Consider the following 21942-nt stretch of genomic DNA (forward strand, 5'->3'; position numbering starts at 1 on the left):
CTTCTTTTCCTTTTAGGTATAATAAAAACATGTATATATATGAATTTTTATTTACAAATCAAAGGGAACATAAACTTTTTTTTTTTTTTTGAGACTTACGTAGCCTCGTATCCAAGGTAGGTCAAGCTAAAAAGAAACACCAGTTTTTGTAATAGTCATGATAAAGCAGCAGAAGTTGCAACGCAACAGATGATAACTGTAGCTAATGCTGGTGTTTGAACAGTCCATACCAAAAAGCATCCTTGTGCTGATACCTCAACGCTTAGTGTAATGCACTGCCAAGATGCCCAAAATAAAACATGCCAAATTAATTCTACTGCTGATTTATTAACGTGGGCACAAGAATGTTGAGTGGCTTCAGGCCAACTTATTTTGAGATACTTGCTCTGACCTTCCTGCCTGGTATAACCAGGGCCTGCCCTCCTGTGTACACAGCAGATCCTGGTGGCATCGCTGGGCTGCACGAGATAACCGCTGCCATGCTGGTGCCCCGTGAAAAGGAACAGGCTTGCCAAAGGCCTGGCTGCAGTTAAATTTATCTGAGATTTACCCCATTAGATGGCTGCAAGAATACCTGCTGTCGTGTTGGATTGAAGAGTTGCATTATCTGTCCTTAGACTGTGCTCAGCTGTAGAGCTCAGGTCACTGTACCGGGGGGGGGGGGGGGGGGGGGCAGACCAAGAGCAAGCAGTGCCCCCAGCAGCACTGACAGCTGGGACACCGGGAGGCAGGAGATGCAGGGAAATCTCTGACTCCTTGCTGAGGCAGGGGCAGGAGCGGTTCCCCCCCAACACCGACATGTCCCATGGGAGCAGTCAGCTCCTGTCTCTGGGGGCAGTGGCTGGAGGTGCTTGCTTGGGGTGGGCAGAAGAGGTTCCACAGCTAGGGAGGCTCTGAGGTAAAAATTGTTTTCTATATTTGCTTTAATTTCACAGGGTGCTGAGTAAACACACAGTAAATGTTCCAGGACTACAGCAGCTGCCTGTTTACCCCCACGCTACTGGCTCAGTGCAACAGGGAGCAGCGTTCACCCCACCTATTGGGGAGCTGACACCAGGCTTGTAAGATGCCCGTGGCTTAGCCCACAAATTCCTTTTTTATGAATTTAATATAGCTTTCACAATAAAATAGCTTTCAAGTTTTGCTATCCATGTGCAGAAATCAGATTTGACTTCAGAGTGTAGTAGACTATTTGATAACACTAGTTAAGCCTCTATTGCAACCCTTCAGAAGAATCCAACACTAATTTTTATTTCAGTTCTTCCACATACAAATTGTTTACTTATTACATAAATACAAGCAAGGATTCCTTTCAGCATCCCACTTCAGAAATTAGTTACATGTATCTTTTCAAAGGACCAAGTCCTACATGCTCACATCAGCTTTTAACCAAAGACGCAGCAAGAAGCAAAATCTTGGGAAAAGCAGCATACCTGAGACCTGACAAAGTTCACGCCCCATGTAGGAGACTCTTTCTCAGGCACTTCACTTTCTCAGCTGTACCTCCATACCTGGCCTGATCTGCAAAGAGCTTACTATTTGCTTCTGGCCTAAGGCTCAAAGACTGCTACACAACTACGCTGCAGCTCCGGAGCACGTGCTTTCTGGAGTTGACAGGAATGCCAGCAGAAAGCACATTCCCCTGCCAGCCTGAAGATATGCCAAGGTTATTAAGATCCAATACAGGAAACTTTGCAGATCACTCCAGGTTTTCAGACATGCAGATAAGGACCTTACCTAATCATTCAGGAGGCAAAAGGATCTTTCTCCTGCAAAATACATGGTGACACAGCAGGAAAAGTCTAAGCTACTCAAGGTAAACATACAAAAGTGGGAACTTAGTGAACAAATAATGAAAATACTTACCCATTGCGACAATTTCCTGCACACCCTTTGTCAGGGACTGGTTTTCACTTGGACCAATAACTACACTATGCCAAAGCAAGCAGGTCCCACTGAATGTCTATAAATTAGAGATGCTCTCATAAGCAGATCATCTTCCACATACCCATTATTCATACGGAAAGTTAGTATTTGCCATTACACTAATTTTCTAAAATATTTTTGTTTATTCAGTCAACTCTGTGGTAAGAGCAGCTTCAGGAAGAAAGTACATAAAAAACAGCAAGTAATATTTTGGTTTTATAGAACACTTAGCTTGTTTTAATACCTTGTTTTTATTTCACTGGCTTTTATTAGTGTTTTCCTAGTCAACATGAAAAGCATGCTATTCTTTGAACACTTTTCCAAATAATGCAGCCTGCTTAAGACTTCATCAGGCTGTCATATCTTCTTTCTGTCAGATCCCCTGCTTTGAATTATTTACTGTAGTGTTCATTAAGCTTTTATATCCACTCTACAGACTTTCACATTTGCATAATAATTCATAAGGCACTGAGAAAAATAAAGCTAAAAATGAATATACATGATCTCCATTGGCTACGTACCTCGTATCATTCTGCCAGGAAAGCTTATGTCCCAGAAAGATGGAAGCAGAGAAATGCATTCAGAATACAAAGAATTCATTCTACTCCAGTGGAACACCAGGGTTAGGAGCTGAATTAAAAATTTTGGGGCCAGATACTTCCTTTAATAAAACCTTTTACAGCTGGGTGATTGGGTCTTCATAGTTATTACGTAGGTTGCAACAACACGTATGTATGATCCCAGAAATCGCAGTGTCTCCGTTTTATGAACTGTGTGCAGAGTTTACTTGGTAGGTCAAATGACAGTTCCTATTAGTCTACCAGAGATCTTCTCACACAAAGAGCTATTCTGCTCCCCAAGCTTTTTCTCTGTTTTTTCTTTCTTTTTTGGTTGGTTGGTTGGTTGTTTATTTGGGGAGGAGGGAGTGTGGGTCTTTTTAAATGCTGGAATGTTTCATGGAGATATTTAGCATTTAAATTACTGAAGCAAGAAAACTAACAGAAAGCTAGTTCAGACATCCAGCTACCTCCATAGCTATAGGCTTTTACCAGATGTGTTGACAACTGATTTCATTTGTAAACCAGCTTTCTTCATATATCTGCTAGAGGAAACTGGTACTATCGGAATACATATTAGATTCAGTCTTGCAGATGTTGTACTGGCATAATTATGTTTTAAGCAGAGATGCCAGCCAGACAAGCTCTGAATATATTCCAGTGGGTTTTTAAATGACTTCTAAAAGCTTGTTGTTTCACAAAGTCAGTAGCTTTATCACCAATTTTGCAGAAACATGTAAAAACACCAAAATTAAACATCTGTTATGACTTGTAATTCACTATCAGCATCATAAATATCTATCAGTTTCAAAGTAATTCTGTTAATGGGAAACTGAACAGAAAGCTACTTATCAGCTTTGAAGAAAGAAATGTTGCATACCAATACAGGTAAGTTGCTCAAATTTTATTTAAAAACATCTCTGAAGTGGAGCACAGTGATACTGCATATTCCTGTCCCCTTTATTGTTTCCATATCCATGTCTGACCCTGGCTTCCTGTGAGAAAATTATTAACATTTTCTTTGTTGAGGATACATCATTTAACTGAAAGTTTGTTCTATTTGAACACTCAAGAACAGTGAAAAGGATGTAAGGCATCCAAAAATTGAAACCCAATCCAAATAAATTGCCCCCCCCCCCACTGTATTGATGCAAATCTGTATTCAGCGTGATTTCACATTCTACATTGTTCCCTTCTTCATCATTACCATCTGTATCCCTAACAAAATTAATCTTACTGTCTTCAAAGAACTCTTTTGTATGATTTTAAAACACAATTTATCAACTACTTGTTTATGTTTCTTAACGGTATCTTAATGCCAACAATTTGGCATCTTACCTTTAACTTAAGCATATGCTATACTTCACAATGGAAACTCAGAACAGGTAAAATTCAAGCTAAATCACAAGTTACTTTCACTGAGGTTTCCGAATTTGAGAATAATCAAGAAAACACTTAAATTTCAGATATTAACTGTCCGAAGACCTCAGCTTGCTGGACTTAAACATGAATTCATATTAAACTTAAAAGCCTGGGATGTACAGCGCTTTTAACTTTTAGGCTTATTCAAACTGAAGTCCAAATTAAAACCCACATAAACTAAACAAACCAAAAAGAAGGAAAAAGTCATTGGAAATGTAAACTAAGACCAGCTGAATTTTACACAGTACTCAGCAGCAAAAGTCTAGTTGTAATATTGACTTTCCATCTAAGTTCAGCATTCATTCACAAGAGACAGCTGTTAGATGAGTACTCTTCCCTCCCCCCAACCTTCACACAACCTAGACATGAGATAAATGCTCAGGTTACCAATATCCTTTTTATTTGCTTTCAGCTTTTTAGATGTCTCTATTCATTACATTCTGTTGAAGCCTTTTAAAGAAAGCTTTATGTTTTTTCTACATTAAGTATTTAAGTCAAGATTTGTGGCCTTTTAAAATAAAGTTCTTGCTTAAAAACCAAGTACTAAGGTAGATTTGATCTAAGTTTGTGTGCCAGCTTGCTAAACAATATATTCCTCCTGACCCCACAAGGACCAGAGGACTGGCTTAGGTCTTTCAGCTGTGACATAAATGCTGCCTTTGACTCTACCTTGCTGAAAACAAATACCTTTTAAAGTGGTGTGCTAAGAATTTGACCCAAATACAACACCAGTAGCTGTAGTAGTAAGAGTGCATTCTGCCACATATACCTCAGCCGTGCATGTGCTCCATCATCATGCAAGTAAGGCATGCAGATGGACAGGGAGAGCTATTTGGTTACTAGGTATCCATTAAACATAAGTGATTTCCACTTACTCTGCACAGGTCTATCAGGAACTTTAACAAACCTTTCCACTGTATTTCTCCTTTCCACACTAGTTTCTTTGTACTCCTCACACCTGAGATAGAAACACTAGGACACAAATTGAACCGAGAAACAAAGGAGAATGAATACTAGATGTTGGAGAGCATCCCAGAAACCATACCTAAAAGAAACTTCTTAAGAAATATAGACACTTTTCTACAGACCCCCCCTGATGCTGACTTTAAGGGTTCAACGTGCTCTATTAGTCTGTGAATAATACCAAACCTGCAGATCCGTTATCAGGGCTTCAGTCACTGGAATGCATGAAGAGCTTTACTCCATCTTCAGACTGTCAGAGAACAACCTCTAACTCTGCCACTACACAGTTGCCTGGTTTTGACCCTTTTTCTCTGTGAGTGCCTGAGCTGACCTCTGGTTTGCAAAGCAGGTGTGTCCATAGCACATCTGGTTCTTGAGGAGGGTTCAGGTGAGCAGGCAGCTCCAAGCCCTGGTTAAGCAACAGACTGGTGTTTCTGCTACTTCAGGAAGTTAAGATAGAGCAACAAAGACGCTGCAGTTGACTACAGACCACAACTCCTGCCTGTTCTCTACTACTGCATATTCAGTGTTTCCCCTAAATTCCACAATCATATTATTATGTAAGATTCTTACGAAAATCCAGAATTTAATTCAACGCCATGAACTTTTGGAGCATTGACCTATGGTGTCTGAAAACACATGAGAAGATGCCAAGGCACTGATGGAGTATGTGCTTCTACGTTTACAAGTCTACATCCATAAAAATCTGGTTTTCTTCCTTTGAAAAAAATCTGGTTATGAGATTGCTAACAAAGGGTTCCCTGTAACTTCAAGTGTGTTTTCTTCCTCTGTCTAATCACAAACATTTCCTCATGAACACTGTCAGACACTGGATTTGGTAACTATTTTACAAAAAAAGCAAGCAATTCCTTGATACTATGCTAACCATCACTTCAGCACAGTCTGAAGAAGTCAGTGCTCAGACAGTTTCCTAAGGACAGAGACGGACACCCCTCTTCAGTCTCTATAAACAAAACTAACAGAACACTCCAGCATAGCTCATTTTGGAGTGAGGCTGCTTGTACTTGGTGATAGCATCCACACAACCCTGAAAATAAAGAAAAGAACCCTTAAAAAAAAAAAAAAAAAAAAAAAAAAAAAAAGAAGACTGTAAACAAAATGTATTTTTTTTGAATAAAAACAATTTTGAAAGGGGGGTAAGATTTGGAGGGCCCTCATAACACAGTGTTAGGGCTAGGCATAGTGCCTAGTCTTCACATAAGCACATTTTGCCAAGACATTTTGAATTTAAATGTTATTAACCAGAGGTGAATAAAGGAAGGTGGTAATTTTATTTATTTTTTTAAACAGTTGCTTGAGGTTCTTTCTGGTGTCATTAACAGCACGTAAACAAACTTTAACATAAATTATGCAACAGCTAAAGTACTGAAGCTCATTGAGGCAATTGAAGAAACAATTATTCTAATTATGTACACATAATTAAAAAAGAACAAAGAACCATGAAACATCCAGGTATTTGTAATAACTTGTCAACCTATTTTGCTACTTAGTCTTTTTTTTTTTTTTTTTTAACTTAAAGAAAACTATCCTCACCTTGCTTACAAGAAAAATATTCAGGTGAATTATGAAAGTTTGTCCTTGAAGGACTGGAAGTAAAGACAATACTGAAGTACCCTATCCATTCTTATAGGCAGTGCTCCAAAGGAAAATAAAGGGAAGACCTCATCCACAAATCATAAGGTTTCAGCCATGTGTGCACATTTCAGAGAACTAGCTAAAAACTGAAGTTACAGATCCCATTTAGTCTATCGCTCTAAAGTGAAAGTCATTTTGTTGATCATAGAATTGGATCTTCAAATATCCTGCATGGTAAACCTTTTATGTGTCTACACTTTTTTTTTTTTTTTTTTTAATAAGCAAGGGTATAAAGGCTGTAACTACAGCAACTGAACAAATCTGATTTTTTTTTTTTTATTTTCACTATTGTAAGAACATAGCTTTTAGTATTTCAGACTCACTATATTGTTAATATATTCACAATTAAGGAAAACCTATGCTTTTGTTGTTGTTCAAATTTTTCAGTACAAAAAGAGACAAGCTAGCACAAAGTGTTCTTCAGTATAATTTCTAGACTGTTGTATTGTAAATGATAAAATGAATCTTCTGTAGGTCATATTGCATTTAAATGCAGTAATGTGTATCTAAAACCTGTGAGCACTGGAATGCCTCATTTAGTTAAGTTCTGACCTATGTAGATGAACAACTCACTTCACAACTCCCTATTAAGTGTTTCATGCATGGCACTATTAAATCTCATTATCATTTCTGATGTCTATTGATTTCACTTTAATTTAATGAAGAAATGCTGGGTTTTAACCACCATACATATATCTCCTCATATTACTGTACCTGTACACTAGGATTGAATTTGGGCAAGAGCACACAGCTCACAGCCACTCTGCCATCTCCCACTACTGCTAACACTACTGGACACAGGCATGTGGTCAGATGGAGTGGGCCGTATGTCACTTGAGGGTAGCACGCTATCCTGTCGCAGGACTTAAAGCACGTAATAGAAAAGGTAAAGGTACAAGTTACGGAATACATCAACTGTTCCAGCAAATAAACTGGGATTTGAAGCTTTGAGTGTGATCATTTGGTGACATCGGTTTGGGATTCACATGCTCACCCACATGCTGATGCTTTTACATGATTTGGTCTATTTGAAGTATAACACTTGAGGAAATCTTGCTTTCTGCAAGGTTCCTTTACATGCACAGTTCTCCGTGCCCTCTATGAAGCAATAGAGGAAACATACGCTGTACATCAGGCACATGATCTTTAACCAACACAGCCCTCCTCTGCATTTTTCCTTCTCCAACAAAATGTCATGTTTGTTCATATTAAGTATGAAGTATGCTGTGCAGCTAAGCATGCCTCATCCAATTAATGAAAGCACTACTTAAAATCTGGAGATTAAAGAAGTAAACCATTAGATACACAGATGTGCTTCTGCATACTCCTTCCGCAACGTCTGACTGCCAGAATCATTTTATTTCCACCAATTCACAGTACAAAAGTACAGGAGGCAGCCTGCAGCTATCTTGCTTTGGAGTTTGCTCCTGTCAAATCTTGTAATGTTCAGCAAGGCTGGGTTTACCTAGCATTTGCATGGGAGAGCATCAGGTGAAGCCCGGGATTCTACAGAGAGCTACACCAGTAATTTAGTCATGGATGCGTCAGAAATGGCCCACTGGAGGTACAGAAGGGCCATTGAAGGGGAAAAGATCTTTCAGATTGTTAGAGAGGTTTAAATTATTTGCAGTGATTCAAGGTGCAGTGGAACATTTTGCAGGAACAGATTTATTTGCTCTGGAGTCCAGCCCTAAAGTAGTTGTATTGCTTTTAGATACTGCATTTCCAGCAGCTTCAAAAAGACATCATGCATTTTAAGTTGTACAGGAATAGCCTTTTTGTGCTAGCATTATGGAAGGCTTTCCCATATCATCTGTTAATACAAAAGCGTGGTCTGTGGCATACAGGCAATATCTAACATCAACTACTCCATAGATTCCTGTATCAGAGATCTTACCAGTGGTGTTTTGTCAACTTAGTGCTAGCACAGGACAAAGTAAGAGTTTTCATTTTAATCTATTGTAAAGACATTTCAGAATGAAGGCAGAAGTAATAATAGGACCTATTCATATAACCAGCTTTGTGAATGGATATAATTGTACATCCGTTTTCATCTCCACCACTTTATTGCAAAGTACAAAATAAAACTGCCTTTATACCATGTGTTTTATTGTAAGTGTTCCTTTAGTATGCACTATATAAAAACCTTTTAAAAAGGAAACAGAAAAAAGCTCCAGTGTTTGCACACACCATTTAAGAACTATTGACTGAGTAAGGTTAAACCTGTTTGGAACTCCTAGTAAAGGTGTAACTTACACATCGCATTATACACGATTACAGATAACATTTAAGACAAATCCAAAAATCACACAAAGCCTATAATAAAGTGGGACATGTCCTGTGGGATTTGCAGCAGAACACAGGAAGATGTGTGTAAAGGCTTGCTAGAAGTAAAAGATGTGAAAGGGAAAGTTGTGGAAGACAAATCAGAGAAGTCACGGAATTAGCATTACGACCACACATTCAGGCTGATCAATAGGAGAGGGGACAAGCACAAGTTTCCTACATGAGGTTAGATTTACAGGTGTTAGACTAAACCAGTTCCATCAGCAACACTGAAGGCTCATAACCAGATGGAAAGAGTGTTAAGGTGGCACTGAAGGAGGAGAACTTGACAGTGGGGCTGGACACAGTTTACCTGGATCAAACTAGGCTCCCACCATCTCTCTAGCCCAGACCATTTTGCCATTCCCTCTTACATTTAATCCCATTATTCCCTTTCTTATTTGAGAAGGGAGGGTCTGCCACTCAGACTACTGCAGACCAAGTCATACCTCCCGTGACAGAAAGCAGTGTGGTTTGGATACACTGGCTGTCAGAGCCAGCACAGGACCCCAGTCCTCTCACGCGCTGCAGATTATTTAAGATCCTAAAAGCTCCACAACACAGAGGCTGTGGCAGCCATTAGGAATATGTCCCCTAGCTATATTCCCTAGTAATTATTAGCACAGCACCAGAACAAAACAACATCCAGAGAAGCAGTGAGTGCAACTCTGGTACTTCACAGTAAGGTTCTTGTACATCATCACACTAGACTGGAAGGCAGGAACAGGAATTACGAAAAACTGTATATTTTATTACAGCTGCAATAGAAAATAGAAAGTACTCCCCCCCACCTACCAGTTCTGATATCCTGTTAAGACGTGTCTCAACTGACCTAAAGAAGCCTTTTACTCAATTTCAGGTCTTGAGTATAATCCCAAATTGTCAAAAATCCCAATTAAAAATTAACAACTAAGCTTCCAATCAAGATATCATGCCAAGAAAGTTAAATGGGTTCACTTAAGTGAGCTAGATTTCCAGCCCTGCACCCCCAACAAATTTCTATTGGCCTAAACTAAATGCAAAACAAGCCCTAAAAGGACACATTTAGTGACAGAACTTAAAAAAAAAAAAAAAAAAAAACACAACACATTCTTCATTGTTCACCATATCCTGTTACCAGCTTGAACATAATTTTAGCTACTGAATTGATGCTTTTTTGTTTTGGTAATCAGATGATATTGGCTTCCCCTTTGTTTTTTCTTTTCCTGTGTGTACACCTGCACTTTGAGAGCACAGCACCGGGACTAGTGGTTTATAGTTAGCCTGCTACCCTGCATCTGTACAGAGCACAATGACAAAACATTTTCAAAGACCTGGAGAGGGGTGTGTGTGGAACAAATAAGTTGAGTTCTAACTTTAAGATCTAACTGTGGTCCTCATGGAAAATTATTTTGAAATCAAACTGGATATCCTCCCTCCCAAATGATTGGCCACTTCAAATGCAGAACTCATGACCTTATAGCTACCTGACAAGAGGGAGTTAATACCCCAGTTCCTGACTCTGTGGCTACATTTTGAAGAGGTGAGGAAGACAAGCTCTCCAAATTCGTAAGTGAATTCTGGAAGAGTTGAAAGTTACCATTAGTATTTTTAATTGAAGTCTTTTCCACCACACTAAATTACCAGCTATTTAACTGTTCCTGAGTATCAGGGATCCAGCACAAACTGCAAAAGGCAGGTTGCAATGAAGCTGATATAAGCAGTTCAACTTGATTTGTCCCTTACAGTCCCAGGCTGGACTCTAGCCACAGAAAAAAAAATGATTTATAGACACCAGGAAGAGCAGCTATTGACAGGTGTTCTGCAGGGCTTGAGGAACCTCATGTTTCTTTGGGGAGCCATTCAGTTTTTGCCTGTTTCCCTGTACGGGCAGAGACTGGCAACCCTTGTATTTGCTTGTAAAAAAAACATCCTAGAAGAAAAAGCCTGCCAAAGTACTGTCAAGGAGGCGGCTATGAAGAGGATAACAGAACTGAGAAGTTAGTGGGCAGAGAACTCCAGCTACTGAAAGCTCACAAACCCTCAAAACAAAAGAGGCAAGAATTCTGCATCAGAGCTGCCAACAGTTTCAGTTGCTTACTAAGTGCCTATTAGCTACCTAAGCAGTAAAGCATTCACACATGTTTTGATGAATAGGACTAGTGGTAATTAAATCCATGCAGAAAAATATCATAAGCTTCTTTCTTCAATAACAATTTGTGTGATCTAACTGGAAAAAACAGTAGTATCGGCCTGCAGTTGTTGCTGTTATTTAACCTCCAGGCACAAGGGTTACTCAGCCAGAGCAGTGAGTAAAGACTACACACTACTTCAGTGTTCGAGCTACACAGACATCATCCTGTATAGTAGCAGGGTAGGCCTGCTAACTCCTTGTTCAATTTTAAATGCATTCTGGTCTAAGGACAGAAAAGACTGAAAGAGTCAAGCTACCTAATGACCTCATGTACAAAAATGCCTCCGCCTGTATCATTAAGAAATTATCTGAACAAAAGAAAACCAGGTTTCAGTAGGTGAACACTCTCAAGGTGTGTCAGACTAAATAGCTATCTATGATTAATTCATTAATTGTGGTAACATGCTTCTCTATCACATACAGGCTACCACCTCCAGATTCATCAGAACATCCTTAGTGACTGAAGCAGGTTTATGAGGTATCTGCCTATACACCCAGCGGTACAAGTTGTACTGTCAACACTGCCCAAATATACTTGCTTCAGCATTTGCGTTCTTTCACATAGTTAAGATTGTTTTCAGAATAAACAGCGCTAAAATTCCTTTCCACAAAAGAAACTTTGAGGACTGACAAACAGTTAGGATAAGTTTATAGACTTATCCTATGTCACTGAGACAGGGCTCATTTTGAGAGCTCTGTACTGTGTGCTGCTTTTCTGGGTGGGTTTCAGACATTCCTTCCTTATCCAGAACTGGTCATTTTTAGTTCTCTGAAGAATGTATCCATAACAGTTTAATTTTGGTTAGTCTGACGCATGCAGCTGAATTTTAGTTAGTCTAAGTACCGATTGCAACACTTAACAAGAGCAGGTCAAGCTCAGGACTCCTAAACTAAAAATCAAAGTATGCTGTCACAGAATTAGTTGTATTTTTATTAATGAGTTGCATGGGAGCAGGTAAAGCAGCCCATGATAGCAGCAGGAAGCAGGGAGTATGTGTCTAGTGATGAAAATGTTCTTCTGGAATACAGTGTATTTGCTTCATTCTATTTTATTTTTAATTAGTGCCTGATTAAGAAACCAGGTTTAGGACTGGAGTTCCCCCCAACCCCAGATCTGTACTTGGAACACAGCAGATAACATGAACCCATCTGAGTACACATCAAGAAAAAAAAAAAACAAAAACAAGTAATAAGTTAGGAGATGTAGCTGACATTTATCTTCTATTTATTCTTTCCTCTTCCACCATCAGCAGTTAAAAGCTGAACATTTATTTCACTGTATTTTATCACATCCACTAATTCCAATTCTGTTTAACATAATTTTAAATATATCTCTATTAATGCCTAATACTAAGACAAACTCCCTTGTAGAACAAGGGCTTGTAACTATGTAAACACAAGCTTCTACTGTTGCAAAAGATGCAAACATTCATCTTAATCCACTTCACTCTACTGGTGATACCTGACTGCTTAGCATCACCCTAACTCCCTGCCCCGTATGCAGCTACAATGAAAATAAGCCTGATGTGACCCTGTTACGATCAACCCATGGACGTCACTGGAGGGCTGGATTCTTCAGAAACACTGTTTCTCAATGGAAGAAGGATATTCATTTTGTCTAGAGTGATACCAAATACGGCAATAAGCACCCACTGCTCATTTCCTCTCAAGTGTTCCTAGAATGAGCCAAGAATAAAAACACAAAGTAAACTGCAGGAAGAAACCACTGTTGGTCATGAACTTTTTCTGCAAATTGAGATTGGGTCTCTGTGGACTGGGTGTGCTGGTATTTCAGGATTTCTAGTTCCAGGGCTTTTAATGCCTATTTACCACTATAAAAGCTTTAAAGAGTAGTACTCATGAATATCTCTAAGACTTCTGGAAAAGTCAGCTGGGTAACTGACGTTACAAATTGGTAACCTAAATATTCTTTCAGTATTAAAACTGTTTAGTTAACAGTAGTACTATCTACATGAAATCTTGTGCACCGTTTAAGCACTTGCAATAGGTTCAAGTACTTTGTTCAACTAATGTTTTCCTGAGACCAATGCCAGCGAGGACTGTGCTGAGCTCTGGGTGCACGTTCCTGTCTGTTTGACAGCAGCGTCAAGCTAGAGCCAACAAACCTTTGTTATTGTATGTACATTTTTTTAAAGCCATAACTATTGCAATTGTATCACATTTTAGTTTCATTATCTAACAAGCATCATATATGCTGATTTAATTGCTATTTAAAGCAAATACCAAACTGGGCAAATTTTCTCCAGTACGTTGGATCTAGTTCTTTTCATACAGATGTAAGTGCTTACACAGTGCTGTCAGACAGGAGTGACAGTTACAGACATATCTACAAGCAGTTTAAGACACCAGACTAACATTTTAATTCCTAGAAGCAGTTATCTGACTTCAAGGGACTCAACATACACCCTGAGTTTCACATATTGGATACTCAAGCACTGTCAGGTCTTTTTTTCACTTGGGTAGGTAGGTAGGACTTGCTCCGAGGAAGACCCATCCCTATCCTCTCATCTGAAAGCAATCACTTCTTGACCTCTGTGGTTGCAACCCAATGCCAAAATGAAGACGAGTGGCCCAAAAGCAAAAGCAGTGGCCTCTGTTACAATGAAGTCACCTTGCCTCCCTCCACATACAACTCTGCTTTACATGGAAGTCAGGTTTCTGATTGTTAAAGGCTAAATCCTGAATGAGACCTGCGTAGAAATATGCAATGTCACACCAGAACCTCCACTTGACACAAGCAACACTTCAGATCATTTCTCTTCTTCATAGCCATGTCAAGCCTAATTCAGGCCTAAAAAACAATACACCCACACAACCCACAACAAAGAGCACAGTCTATGGAAGTTACTGCAAATACAACTTGAAGAGTCAAGACTATTTGCTGATACTCCATTCCCATGAATAGGATCACAAACAGAACAGGACGTGGATCCTTACGGTGTCCTGAGGCCGTTTCCACAGGGACTTCGCCTTCAACCACTGCAAGCAGAACTTAATGCTGACCATCAAATATGAACCCCGAGGGGCCCACTGTGTTCTGCTGCTTAGCTGGAAAAAAACACTAGTTTCTCCTCACGCAAACACTGTGCACTAATGCCACCCCTTACCGCTGCAGCTAGAGCAGGCAGGCTCTAAGCATCTGTGATTCGGAGCTCTCTGGCACCTCAGGAAGGGGGACGAGATGTCTCGCAGAGCCAACGGCCATTGCAGAGCGAGTGAAGGGCTAACAACACAGAGGCCATTCAGGATAGACTTTGACCCAATTTATGTATTTCTGGCACTTCTGACACAACCATCTCAGCAGGTTTAAGGAACTACTACATCGCAGCAGGCTCATGATTCCCCCTCCCCACCCAGGCGTCAGCTACAAGAAGTCACCTTCCTGCAGCCTGTTCGAGTCGTGCAGGTATCACACAGAACAGCCAGGAGCCAAACTGCCCTACCCTAACAAGTTATTTTGACTTTTCCACTGCAAAGACCAGAATGGTTTTGTAGCAATCTTTGGTTTGCTGAATCTAGTAATTATTGACCAATATAGTAATTCCCAGTGTATATTTAAAGTTGAGGGGAAGCACTGAAAAAGGCTTTGGGAACTACCAACAAAACAGCATCAGGTCCTAGAAACACGACTGTGCATAAGGCCTAGTTTTTGAGAGGGTGCAGGGGTGGAAATCTAGCTGAAGTAGTTCTGTACTTAGCGGAACTACTTTTGCTTTCTAACTGGTAAAATCAAATATCTGTTTACATGAATTAAAGCAATTCAGGAACAAAAGTTTACATAACAGTTGCAGCAGAATGTTATATGGTCTGTAGTATAGGAGCTATATGTAACAAAATCATATACGTCAGTTTCCACACTATCCAAAATTTTAATTCAAATTACAGCAGAAAACATCAGAAGTTTCTTGACAAGAATACTGCATCTAGTCTATAACTTACTTCCATAAAAACTGTAGTATCAAGAATCAAAGATTACAGAACAAAAAATGATACAATAATCTAATCCTGATAGAGTCCTGTGATTAATTAGTTTGTTCCCTAGACAATCTAGTTCTATCACTAGCTCCTGGAAAAAACATCAGATCTCCTGATCCATATTTAGAAGGCAATTTACAAGTGCCAAAAAGATAGAGGTAATTAAACATTAATTTTTGCAATTATTAGATAGTGTAGAACTATTTCATAATTCAGACTGTGTAGACCACTAGTACCTCTGCTCAGAAAGCAAGAACGCATCGCTTTGTAGCTTTATATCCTTTCTAGAACAAATCTCATCAAATTTGAAACTGCCCATTTAAATATACCTGTACTGGAAAGGTGACTCCTCAAGCACTTATTTGCATATTTGCCCTTTCTTTAGCTATATCTGGTATACAATCGGGGTGCTGTATAGGAAAACAGATTCTTTCACAACAGGCAAACAGACAAATAAAATTCTTCTCATACTGAGAGAAAACACAAGTACTCTGACCATGCACTTGTCTTTGAGTACCATGAAATGGCCATTAAGATTAGGTTTAATAAAAGAGTACTCCTTCAATGCAGCTTAAGAACACTGCTTTCTCTTAGCAAGTTAAGTATATCAGCATATCACCAAAACATCTGCAATCAGTATTCCAAAAACTGAGCAATCAAAAGGCATTCAGTGCATGTTGGAGAATTACAACAGCTCAAAAACCGATTAAAAGAATTATGTAAATACACATAAATATTTACAATACATAGGACAACCTTTTATCCTTGGACTCTTTCTACCAACCCACCTCACGCAGAGTACTTTCATACCAGAAGAGCTATCAGTGCACAGGGATTGCAACCTGATGGACTTGGTAGCATTTTTTGTTATAAGAAATAAAAATAAACTTTGTATTAGCGTGTTTCTCTAGAATTAGGAGTAACAAATAGTTAAGGGTTAACTGCAAAAGCAGATTTGGAAGCACTTCAGCATTGTACAGACTTGTATCCTTCAAGACAGGAAAAAAAAAATAAAAAGAGAAATTCTTGACTACTGCTTGGCAATTCAAATGTATTACTGACAAAGAGCCCCAATTTCCATCTTCCGTATTTATGTTATTAGTAATATACAACTCAAAGCACAGGAGAAGATATAAATCAGTACAAAAATAACAGCAAGAAATGGTAAACTGCCTAGAATGTAAAGCCTCACAAATGCAGTGGAATGTCAGATTGAAAACAGGAGACCGTCCTAGGTGCTGGATCAAACATCTGGCAGCATGTTATTTCATAAGACATGAGCATGAAAGATTTAAAATCCTGAGCGTTAAGAACATTTGCCAGAGCGTAGATGCCATAGTTTATAAGTGATATCAGGCTGCACTGTTCAGACTTGAACGTTTCTTCAACACTTAAATTAGACAAGGCTGACAGAGAACTGGTTGCAGACTCATGCTCAGCTGGCTCAGCTGACGAAGGTGATTCAGTGAGTGGTTCTGAGCTGGCAAAGAAAAAAAATCCCCACACTTCCTGCTCAGGAACAAGTGCAGCCAGTCACTACAAAGCTGCTAGCCCTGTCTGAAGAGTGCCAAAAAACTTTATTTAGACTTCAGACTGCTGAACAAAGCATCAAAGTAGCTTTTAGAATCACATGTTTTTGTTTAAAGTATTTATGTTCTTTTTTTTTTTTTTTTTTTTTTTTTTTCTGAAGTCAGCTAAATAAATATATAGCTATCATCCCACCCCGGGGGGTGTGCTGTCACCTTTTGCGTTGCTCCCCGACAGACAGAAGCAGCTTTCACCCGAGACATTTCTGGCAGCTGAAGAATCACCCAGCTGACAAGAAAGCCGAGTCCCCACCCTTTCACAGTCCTTTCTACACTTCCAGAAGCACGAAGCACGCTGAAGACCTGCTAACTGCTGTACTTAGCTTTAACGTTCGTTTAGTTGTTGAATTTGTTTAATTATGTCAGCAGGCAATTCCTCAGACTAGCACAGTCCCTCTTAAGTGCTCCTTCCAGCAAGCAGCACTGCTGCCGAGGCTGGGAACCCCTGAGTCCTGCTCCAGCCCCCAACACCCACTGTCAGCACCAACCGTGTCAGCCCTCCCCTGGCTCTGCTCAAAAGCACAACTGCAGTTTCAAGTAAAAGCTTTTAAACAAGCGGACAGTTGACGAACTCAACCCACTGATGGTTTTAATGGCAATTAAATGCCTCTGTCTTTGGAAATGGATACTCGACCACCCCCCTTGCTAGGCTATTTCCATTAATCCTGAGCTCAGATGTAGCTGCTGTGGTACATGGAGCAGTCACTCCCTGGCTGGGTACACACCTGGCTGAGGTGCATTTTGTTACACGGGCTAATAATACGGGTGAGGTTCAGCATGCAGAAATGCGTTACCCTAGGTAAGAAACCTCTTCCCACCTGTAGCAATAGCTTAGAGAAGCAGAGCGGAGGGATTCCCCGCCCTGCCAGGACATGACTGCACACCTGGTCTCCCCAAGGGTATTTGCGTATTCGAAGAGGTCGGGGGCAGGAGAAGGGGAGGAAGTCAGTAGGTGGAGGACAGGAGAGCTGGAAGCTGAGGGTGAGTCAGGAGGTGAGCAACAGCCGCACTTCCTGGGCAGGTCAGCCATCGGCAGCCCAGGGCACACGCAGAAGGGAGCAGGATGGGCTGAGGAGCGCGGGGAGGCACGACTGAAGGCACAGAGCTCCTCACAGCCCAGCCCCCAGGAGCCTGGGGAGCTTGCACAAGGGTCCCAACGATTAGGTGAGGTCAAGGCCCGAACAACTCATCTGTGAAAGAGACTTGGTTTAGATCTTAAGATAAGGAGAAAATTCTCGTTTACTCTCATGTTTCTCAGATATTTACAAATACCTGTATGCCCATGTAGTGAAAACAATTGAAGTCAAACAACCTACAACAGCTAACAGAGCCTTTTGGTTGCAGAAATGACTGAGCAGCCCACATATCTATAATACTTCTCCACTCCCAAGCAATAAAAGACACTTCCACAGGGGTAATAACAATGCTGGTTATTTGCTTGTGACTAGCATCGGTCTGCCAAGAAGCTGTTCTGACATCAGGGTAGTGGGGAAGTGACTGACATCCATCAGATAAAAGTCTAAGAAACTTTACATGATTTTCCCCACAGGGTTTTTAGCCTTCCATGCTGATGTAAAGCCCTGTTGCATATATTCAAGATAAGACTTTGATTAGATAGTACAAAGCAGCTTCATTCAGAAAGCTAACAATAGCACAAGCCATCGCTTTCTTGTCAAAGCCTGTGCCCATGATTTTTGTTTGCAGAGGGACTGGCCTATTTTTCAAATACTTAGTTTTGTAAAACAAACATACTCACTCTTCACAGTTCTCAGAACTGCTGCTTTGATTTTCTCCCTCTAGTTCTGAGCTGTTAACTCCCAGAACAACCGTTTTAATTAGGAACAAAATCCCCTTTAGCAGAGCTTTTAACACTTCCAAGTAGCAGCACACCATCTAGATCTACAGTCCAGGTTCAAAAAAAAATAAAAGCAGATTTGTCATTTATAAGCCACGTGTTGTGGCAGCAACCAGAACCAAGGGGTAAGCAAAAAATCTGACAACTAATAAGCTGACACAGTAAGCCAGGTCACAGGCTCATCTCACCAGCACAACTACAGCAGTTTATGTCAGAACCCTTGAAATTAACCACAGTAGCATCATGCCTAGGGTTACCCAAGCTCCTTGGCAAAGCAACTACAAGAACCAGCAACTTTGCAAGCAAGATTACCTTTTACCTTTCTATTCCCTTCCTCATCAGATGCAACAACTGAAACTAATTAGGTTTTACTGCTATAAAGGATTCTTTTGTAGCTCCAAAAATGTTTATTTACATGTTCATTATATATACACTAGTAATACATGCATACTGTATTAAATGCCAAACCTAAACACACAGGCATTTCTGATTCCTTATGCTGACACTGGGAATAGAAAAACACAAAAAACTTCGTTCTGAGCTGTGGCTTGGATAAGGCAATGCATGATCTTTTAAATCAATGTCATTTTTACACCATCTTTTAACTCCTAGAAGCTGGGAAGAAATCAAATTGGTATTGCTGAAAGAAAATTAAATATTTAAAGTCATCACAAGAGTAGCTGAGAAAATTCTCGGAAGAGATGTGCAACTACTTAATGTTTCAAGTAACTGCTAAGATTTTACCAAGAACCTTTTGGGAGCTGATGAGTTCAGCTTGACAACCTTTCACCGGCCAACTGTCACAACAGCTCTGAAAAGATTGTTTCACCTTTCCCCTCACTCTTATGCAGCAAGGTTTAAAGACTAAGCAGTAAGACAAGGACAAGTTACCTCATACTTCAAGTTAAACAAAGTGACTGTAAAGAGCTTAGTTACAAAGTACTAACGGCGTTCTCACCCCATTTCCTTTACTATAAGGTAGTTATGCACGGACAGGAAAAAAAAAAAAAAAAAAGTAATTCTGGAAAGTAAAAGACTTATGAGGAAAATGTTTAGGATGTATGTACGTATATAGTTACACGTTCAGTTTTCAATCAGCTGCAAAAGCCGCATTTGGGCAATGTTCCACCTACATTAATGTTGTCTGAAAAGTGCTCTAACATCCACAGTATATCCATAAACCACTCCAAAGGTCTAGACTAGAAAGAGGCAGAGAAAAGCATGCACTCGATGTAACACACCAAGTATGAATCACCAGTTTTGCTATTGAACACGCTACTGTGTTACTATATTTTATGTATCTCCCAGACAGGAACACCATATAGCTGGAAGATTTTTCCATGAATGCACCTCTAGTCATAATGCAAAGCACATGCTGTTACTGTCTCTACTATTCCACTTTTGGCAGAGAGCAAGGTTTGAGCTTATGCTACTGTCTGCAGCACCAGACAGAAAAGCACCCTTCTAAGCATCCGTGTCTTGCCTGTGAATTTCTTACAGGAAGGTGGCTTAAGACAGTATAAGGTCCCAGTTAACATCACACAAGCTCTTTTAGGACCAAATCCTAAAGCCTAGCAAGTCCACGCAGTGTAATTGAGTCATTTTCATTTCTGCAGACTTTCACGAGCACTACATGTAACCAAGACCTCCCCAGCATCTTGCTGGATTGAGCTATAAACACCTGACCTCTACTCGTATCAAGTTATGTTGAACTTCTGTACAGAGAAAACTTTAAAAAAAATCAACCAGTTCTCCTTCCACCTTTGTTGAAGAGGTGGAAACAGGAAGCCACCAAACATGCCCAGAGAACGCACATTCTGACTGCAGCACAACAGCAAAATGCTTGTATTGAAAAGCTGATTAAAGGCAACATGTGAACACATGTTTTTTTGCTTGACATGAGTGAAATTGAAAACCCTGGCTTGATTTTGCTATCTTCTGCTCAAAGATACTCCAGATGCTGTTGAACCTGCTTTCTCTTGGAGAAAAGACCTCCCTTTTCATTCTCCTCAGTGACAAAGTGGTAACAGGTAACAAATTGGTACTAAACTTCAGTAAAATTAATGTATAACAGATCGTACAACAGCAAGCCAAGCTGATCACTGATCAGCTGCCGTTGGGATGTTTTACATAACCATGGTAGCAGTTTATGCCTTACCAACAGTATTATGTTATCTCATTAGTGTCCAACATCTTACCCTTGAGAAAGCCAGAGCCAGGTGGCAGTACTCATGGGAATAATCCATCATTGAAAGCCACAGAACTACTTTTAAGTGCAAGGTTTAAGATCAGACCTTAAAACACATTATGACAGGACTTAAAAGAAAATATATATTTCTGTAGCACAATTCAGATTCTCCATGCAACTCGAGGTAACATATCTTCTGGTAGGCCCTCCAATGCAACAGCATGAATTATCTAATTGCACTGTGACAGTCAAGTGAAAATAATTTCAAATTCATAGCATAAAAGCAAAAGCTGCAGAAAGTTCACCTGATCTTATGTGCCATTTCAAGAAAGTTTCAGCTGAGTTTTGTTGGGAGGTTTCCCAAATATTAAGGATCTAGTCCATGACCGAACTGGGACAACTTTATGCTTAGCATAATACAGATTTTTGAAGTTGCAGCTAAACCATCAGAAGCTCTGGCTTCTTCACTCAGAGGGCGGTGAGGCACTGGCCCAGGCTGCACGCAGAAGCTGTGGCTGCCCCAACTGTGGCAGTGCTCAAGGCCTGGATGGGGCTTTGGGCAGGTGAGAGGTGTCCCTGCCCATAGCAGGGGGGTACAATCGGGTGATCTTTAAGATCCCTTCCAACCCAAGCCATTCTATGCTTCTGAATTTAAAAAATTATAAAAAAGTAAAAAATAAACAAAAGGAACGCGTTTCAAGATAAAAATCCCAACCATCATCAATGATCCTTAACGCTGTCAGCTTTAACACAGTTTTGCCCCATTCTTTCTCATTCCCACGTCATACTGCAGTGTACGGCCACAAAAATGCTCACCCATTCCATGACTGCAGAACTCCTCCCGAAACCACGCTGTTAACCGGATATAGATATTGACCTGGCTTAAAAATAAACCAGCAAAAAAGTGCATGCACATCGCTAAGTTGCATAGAGCTGCAGTCTTGCCAGCAGCCCCAAGGAGGGCAATGCGCAGTGGCAGAGGCTGAAAGAGAAGGAACGTTTGCCCTGGGGGTCACCACCTTCATGCTCTCTGCTACATCAAACTACCTGAAAATCAGCATGTGAACCTGCCACTGGTGTCAGTGGTGACTTCTTCCCCCCCCACACAAATCAAAACTGTCAAGGCAAAAATAAAGGAAACAACATTATTATTACTTTTTTATACAGCACAGAAAAGAGTGCAAAGTTACAGGACAGCAGCGTGAGTCATGATCGTAAGCAGCCATTAGAAATCCTGTCAGACAGTCCCTCTGCCAGCTACATTATAAAACACCACCTGCTAATGGATTATCAAA

At 40.2% G+C, this 21942-nt stretch overlaps 1 protein-coding gene across 3 annotated transcripts in view; it reads right to left on the reverse strand.

The window, feature by feature from the left end:
* Nucleotides 1-21942, reverse strand: part of MYO1E (myosin IE) — an 88859-nt gene that overhangs the window by 63725 nt on the left and 3192 nt on the right. The window contains exon 1 of one of the 3 annotated variants that reach the window (XM_032194775.1): nucleotides 21464-21510. The exons of the other annotated variants lie outside the window; for them this stretch is intronic. Within the exon in view, the coding sequence (XP_032050666.1) occupies nucleotides 21464-21472 (9 nt within the window). The 5' untranslated portion in view covers nucleotides 21473-21510. Of the gene's footprint in view, nucleotides 1-21463; nucleotides 21511-21942 lie in introns of those variants that run through there. 3 annotated transcript variants of the gene reach the window in all.

Source organism: Aythya fuligula, chromosome 11 (assembly GCF_009819795.1).
Source record: "Aythya fuligula isolate bAytFul2 chromosome 11, bAytFul2.pri, whole genome shotgun sequence".
NCBI classification, from domain to species: Eukaryota; Metazoa; Chordata; class Aves; order Anseriformes; family Anatidae; genus Aythya; species Aythya fuligula.